At 38.1% G+C, this 6,766-nt stretch overlaps 1 protein-coding gene across 2 annotated transcripts in view; it reads left to right on the forward strand.

Annotated features, from left to right (window-relative positions):
* ADAD1 (adenosine deaminase domain containing 1) overlaps positions 1–5,227 on the forward strand; it is a 29,910-nt gene extending 24,683 nt beyond the window's left edge. For both annotated transcript variants that reach the window (XM_034772670.1, XM_034772669.1), the window contains 2 exons: positions 684–816; positions 3,950–5,227. In XM_034772670.1, coding sequence (XP_034628561.1) covers positions 684–816; positions 3,950–4,063 — 247 coding nt within the window. In that variant the 3' untranslated portion in view covers positions 4,064–5,227. The remainder of the gene's footprint in view (positions 1–683; positions 817–3,949) is intronic.
* Positions 5,228–6,766: the final 1,539 nt, after the last annotated feature.

The raw sequence follows: 6,766 nt of genomic DNA on the forward strand, positions 1-6,766 counted from the left end.
ATACCCACTTCATCAGTAGACCCATGCGTCTGACGAAGTGGGTATTCATCCATGAAAGCTTTTGCTCCAGTACAAGGGTTGTGGTGGATTCTCCATCACTGAAAATGTTTGTTGTGTGGATGATTATCTAAAAGATATGCTCTAGTCTAGTTCAAACATGAATTAACTCCTATAACCTATGTTATGCTGGAGTTAAGACTAGATTAGATGATCATAGTAGTCCCTTCTTGCTTTAGAATCTATTAGTCTAAACTAAACGCATCCTTCCTACAATTCGACACAGTTTAAGAAGCAAGATTATCAGTGAAGCACCAACATATGAAATTAAGTAGTCCTCCTTTATTGAAGTTAAGACTCTTTTCTCTCCTTTATCTCCCATCAGCAGTACAACCTTGAAGAGGCTGAGTATACTCAATAGTTTGACTAAAACCAGTGGTATCTCTGATCTGGTAAACTACAGGATTGAAAAGATTTTGCCAACCTTCCAATAGCTGTAATTATGGAGGTTTATACTTCTTAATTCCATTATCTTTGTTCATTTCTGCTATAAGTGGAGAACATATCACTTATGTAGTTTGAAACAGATAATCTTAATTTCAAATGTGGTAGCTGGAGCAAATAGAAACTGAATTGAATAACAAATTTCTTAATTTGTCTCATTGCTTTTCCCCCCTCAACTTTAGTTCACCATTCAAAAGTGGCACTTCAATGGCAAGCCGTCTTTGCAAGGCTGCAATGTTAAATCGTTTCAAACTGGTTTCTAAGGAAGCGAAAAGAAGCGATTTGCTTGAAGCTAGTACATATCATGAAGCAAAGGTAAGACTAGTTAAAGGAAAAACAGTAAATGCCGTTTTAATGGTCGCTTTCAAGGTGCAGATAGCTGGCAAAGAAAGATTTCTAGTATGCTGGAGATGTTATGTGAATGGTTGAGCATTTCTTACAGCAGTAATGACCTTTGTCTCAAAGGCTTGCAAACTGATTATTTGCAAATGGCCCCTATCACAACTTCACTCACTCCTCGTAAGTGCCTCCTATCAGTCGTGTGCAAACCTGCACACTCTCTGCTCCTGGTGCCTCCTGCCAGCTGTTAACCATGTCAGATGGGTCTTCAGTGGCCCAGCCCTCCGGTCAAGTCACACACAGTCAACATGCATGAAGGAATCCCTTCCGGGGTAACAAAGGTCCAACAGGGCCAATCACTGTGCCCTTGTCACTATCTGCAGTCCTGTCTCTGGGCTCAAATTTCACCCCTTCTGGGCTAGCTTTATCTGTCCCTGCCTTGTTATAGAGCACTGCCCCCAGGGCTTTCTCCCTAGAGACTGTCTTTAGCCATTCTGTGGTCTCCCAGCTCTCAACCTAAGTCACTTCCTAACTTGAGTCCCCTTCCGGGGTAACAAAGATTTAATGAATGGTTGGCCCTCTTCATGGTCTTCAGCCCCATCCCTAGGCCTGTTTATAACTTCCAGTCCCTTTCTTGGGCTTTTTAATCCAGAGTATTTTCTCTTCCCTGGGGTTTAGGCCATGGCTCTAGTGGCTGGTGGGGGGACCTGGACCTGCTAATTTCTCTGGGTCCCAACCCAGGAACCCTATAGACAGCAACCATGTACTGCTTCCTCACCTGGTTGCTGCTGCTGTTCCTTGACTGCTTCCCACTCAGTCCTGTTACCTTAGGTTACAGTCCTTGGCTTCTATTTGTCTTGTTCCCTGTTTGTGCAGGGTCTCCTCCAGGCCTCCTTGCCTGGAGAATATTTCTGTCTTATCCCTTCTGGTCCCAGCCAGGAACTGATCTGCTCAGCTCTTTTAACTGAGCTTGTTATTTTCTGATTGGCTGCTTCTGTGGCGGAGTGTGGTAGGACCACGAGGCCTAATACGCCCCATAACAGAAATCCAGGAACTATTAGTTATACTGAAATTCTGCAGGACTTACAAAATTGCCTTGATAGTTGCTGGAACTTGAATTATTGTTCAGGTTAATGTTAGGAAGTCCATACAAAACTGTTCCTTAAGGTTACAAATTGAGAAATCTCTTTTGTTGGGTTGAAACTTTCACATTTGATCTCCATCCACAAATGGCTGCCAACCATTTCCTCACAATGGCTAGCTTGATATTGACATTGGAAAGTTCTGCAGACTTTTGTTCCACTCTTAGCACTAGAGAGTCGCTTACTTTTTGTAAGTACAGGCCCTGTTCTCCCAGGGAATACTCTGGTGGGAAAGGGATATCAACAGAAGTGGGGGAGAAGGTGATAATTCAACATCAGAATTTGGGACTGAGTATGATCTTATGTTCCTTGGGCTGAGAACGCTGAGGGAGCACTAATTGAAGAAAGAATGCTGTTCTTACTAGCTGTATTATTTTGGAACTGTGATGCTAAGGTAACTGTCTTCCCCTCCTCCCTATGAAATAGACTGCTTGTAATGAGGAGCATATTGACATTAAATTCCTATCCTGCTGTAAAGTTGCTGGGGAAAGCTAGCTCATTCATAGACATGCTGAGAAGCAGAATATCTAATCTCATTTCATACAGTTAGGTTTATGCCCTCCAGGCATTGAACCATTTTTGTACCTTAGTCCTTTCTATTTTTTTACTGAGACAAGATACATATTTTCTCTTTTTTCCGTGAAGGTGCACATAGAATTCGCTTTTCTAACTTATGTTATGACCACTTTTGTCAGCATTGGCTACATTTTATTTCTATAATAATTGTTAATTTAGATGATGAAGGACATAAATCCACACCGTGTAGAGGTCAAAGCATAGGGGTTTATTACAGCGCTGGCGGAGTGTCACCTGGCTTATTAGGCTCAGAGACACTGTCAATCAGTTGATTACAATGAAATATATAGATTTTCCATGGGCGGGGGAAGGTTACGGGGTAGGCAGTTCCACACCCCGGGATAGGTTTTGCAGCAAGACAAGATAGCACAATAGCCAATGGTTAAAAGGTTACACAATGTCTCTGCCCATGGTCTCAAGTTAGCAAGTTAACATTTGATTAATACTTTGATAAAATGTTATTAGTATAAAATATATATGTTGAATTCTGATTTGGGGTCCATAGGAATGGAGTAACTCCTTTGATTGTCCGACAGGTACATGTCTAAGGGTAAAGCAAAGAAACAGTGAAAGCATATGAAAATAGAGATTGTCTCCTTTATGTCTTAAGGCAGGGCATTGGTCCTTTGGAAGGGAGGTGGAAGGATGCCATATTATTATAGTGACATGTGCCAATATTTCATAAACTCAAGGTTGGATCTGTGGGAAGACTGTTTTTCCTTAAGGAGAAACACAATAGGAACAGAAATTCTTTGTTCAATTTGAAACATTGGATGAAACATAATTATTCAGTTATTGCTTCAACATCTGGCATTTCTACTGACCAAGCAGATCTTAGCAAAGGCAATGTTGTTTTGTTTACCCCAGCTTTCTCGTAGCTGATCACTATTAGCTAGGCCTCTGGTCTCCAGACCAAACTCTGGACTTTGGGTCTGGAAAAGAGCTGGCATAAGTCATATACCAGGTTGTTATATAACATGCACATGGATTTTAACCCTTCAGATGATATACTAAACTTTTTCAATGGTGTCAAAGCTACAGCTGTAATTTTACCTGTTTTTAGATTCATGCGATACGTAGCTAAACATTAGACTGGTTTAGAGAATGAGTAATTAAACTGATGTTGAGAAACATGAAATTGATTTTACCAAAAAAAAAGAACTTCCTTTTCCAGTACATAAAAGCATACTCTGTTTCTTATAATCTGTCAAATCCTGTTTTTCCCTTTGCCCAATCTGCTGCATTTCTTGTTTCGCATTCAATGAACACTGGCGTCACAGGCATCTTTCAAAATCAAGTTTTGCTATGGAATGTCCTAGTGGCACAATATATTAAAAAGGGCAAATCTTGTGGCCATCTGTAACATTTTTTTAACTTTTGTTTCTCTTTAGATTAAGTCAACACTCTACCAGGAAGCTAAACATTTGCTGAAAAGCTATCTAGAGCAGTATGGCTACGGATCATGGATTGTGAAGTCTCCGCATATTGGACAGTTCAGCATGTAACTACTAAGCTGATATTGGTTTTTATCACCTATATCAATAAAAAAGTTAATTTTGCGAGTAAAATATTTGGATATTGGTAGTCTTAATCTTTCAAATCAGAGCCATTTATAGCAATAGCAAGTGAATGGCTCAAAGACTTCTATGGTCAGTTTAAACACAAATATTAGACTACCTCTTGTAACAAATAAGTCTTACTCAAGACACCAGTGATTGTTTTAGATAATCTCACAAAGCTGCTATTAAAGAGTCTTATCTGTATTGTTTTGTGGTGTTCTCTAAAGACCGAGATTTTTCCTGTCAAATTTGCAATGTCACAGATTATATGTTGATTTTTCCAGCTTCTCACAGATGTTTCTTCAGTGAAATTTGGCTTTCTTCAGAGGATGCTATTAATGTCCTTTTATGGTTTAGTTGTAAGAGTGAAACACTTTTTGATATCCAAAATCAATCACACTAACTTAATGAAAAGTGACGGTTGTTAATACTGGCTTAAGGCATCTTTTGTTTGAGTTAATTTAAACCAGTCTTCATTGGAATACCTTAATTTAGGATTATTCAGTGGAACACTGTATTATACAAGTCCATGCAGGAGGCTAATAAAAGTTTACTGTATACTTAGAGGTAAAACTTCAGTATTGTTAATATCAAACTTTTACTTCTCAGAAATGATACTTTTGGTGTTTATCAATGTTAAGCATTTTAGCTTCCTAACTTTCAGTGAGTTTAGCAATAGTGGAAAAGTGCACGATTGATAGTGTTGGACAATGAAGTCTTTAGCCACAATAAGTGTTGCTTAAGTAATGGTGAAAGTTTCCTTATATTGCATTGACAGTGAGCTTTGCTCCTAACATGGGAAATAGGCCTGGTACTTTCCTCTCATTTAGCTCTCTGAAGCCCACAATGAGGCTTACTAACTTGGTTGCATCCTTTGAGGACTGGGATTACAACTCTCTTCGGTCTTTTTCCTGTACCCAAGGTGTGTTTAAAAGTTCTGAATTAGCTTTCTTCAAAGTCAGTGTTCAGTTACTTGGTGAAGTAAGTGTGAGTGAATGGTATAATTTAATGGGTTAAATAGTTGTTTCCTGTTCTAACATTTTATTGACAAATTATGAGAACAGAGGAGATCCCTACAATTTTCATTTATCTAGATTAAGGTTAGAGTAGCTCCATTGAGTATGAGTAGCCCCATGGTTGTTTTAAGCAGTACTGCAATTAAGGGTATCTTGTCTTTATAAAAATATCATGCCACACTAAGTAGCTACAAAATTTTATAATTTGAGTCAGCAGCTGTTTTTCTCTTTCTGATCAATGTGTCCCAGAACAGATCTATATCTGTTTTTATTCCCTCAGAAAAGCCACGGAGGTTACAGACCATGTGTTACATTGTCTTTTGAAACCAGACCAAAATAGTAAAACTGCTATGCATACAGTATACATAAATTACATTTATTTTACATCAAAATCTCATTTAAGCTGTTGTTGTCTTTAAGTATTCCTTCCCTATCACCCTAATTTTTTCATCTTCTGTGATATGATATAAAATATCTTTCATATAAATAATTTCTTGACAATTACTAGATGTTCTGTTCCAGACCAGCAGTAAACATTTTCCCTCATTCATTAAAGAGCTTGTTAAATGGAAACCTATAGAGATAAGTCTGGGCATATTTTAGGATCACGTTAGTTCAAACTTTGTATATTCAGAAAAAGTTACAGTATTTTTATCACCTTTCCATTGTTGGCCTCTATAGAAATTTCAGGGTTGCAAATGGTAGTGCGGTATTTTGACATAGGCCTCTCTACTAGTAATTAGCATGATTCCTCCAACTCATTTGTGTAGGCTACTAACAGAGGTCAGTGACTTTAGGTCAGTGTTACCATTGTGGGGTATAGTCAGAATAGTGACAAAAGGGTGAGAAATGCTGTGTTCCATTATGAGTCTATTAAGCAAATTCATTCCCTAGATATAAAGCATCAGTTGCAAAACTGTTGGCCAAATGGGAGTATTTTCCTTAAGTTACAGTAGTAACTCATTTGTTTTCAAGAAAGTAAGTTTAAAAGGGTGTTAAATACCTACTCTTGTTTTATGTTTTTATAGAATGTTACTATACTTGAAAAAATAAGTTAGCTTAATTTTGCTGTTTGACTTTTTTTGTATTTCACTCAAGATGCTGAAAGCTGGACTTATGTTTAGTCAGTTTCATTTTGTACTCGGAGTGCAATGCTATAAAGTGGGGTTGAACTTTTTGTTGAAGGAGGGGTATACTAAAACAAAAGCCTGTTTTCCATTTTTGTGTGTGTTTATACCAGTAACTGCTTGTATATGGTTGAGTAAAATGAACAGTAGGACCTTCAATAAAACCAAGAGTTCTATCAGATGTGGGTTTTTTATTTTCTTGATGTAGGGAAGATGGTTTTAAATAAAAGCTTTGTTTCAGAAGTGAAATGTTAATGAATTAAAACTTCCTGGCCTTACTCAATTGTTGAAAGAGGGACCACTCTACCAGCACTTGTCATTAATTTTTTTTCATTTTCCTGATTTTTCTGTTTTTTCTAGTACCCAGCTTCTCTTTTCATGTAATGGGTAATGCGTCTCACTTTTGGAACTTGGAAGCTCTCCAGTTTTGTTGATGGGCACTGTAGTAGGACCAAGCTATACCCTTCACCTCAGGTCACCAGAAATTCTGCCTCTGTCAGCAGAAT

The sequence above is a fragment of the Trachemys scripta genome, chromosome 5 (genome assembly GCF_013100865.1).
Source record: "Trachemys scripta elegans isolate TJP31775 chromosome 5, CAS_Tse_1.0, whole genome shotgun sequence".
NCBI lineage: Eukaryota > Metazoa > Chordata > Testudines > Emydidae > Trachemys > Trachemys scripta.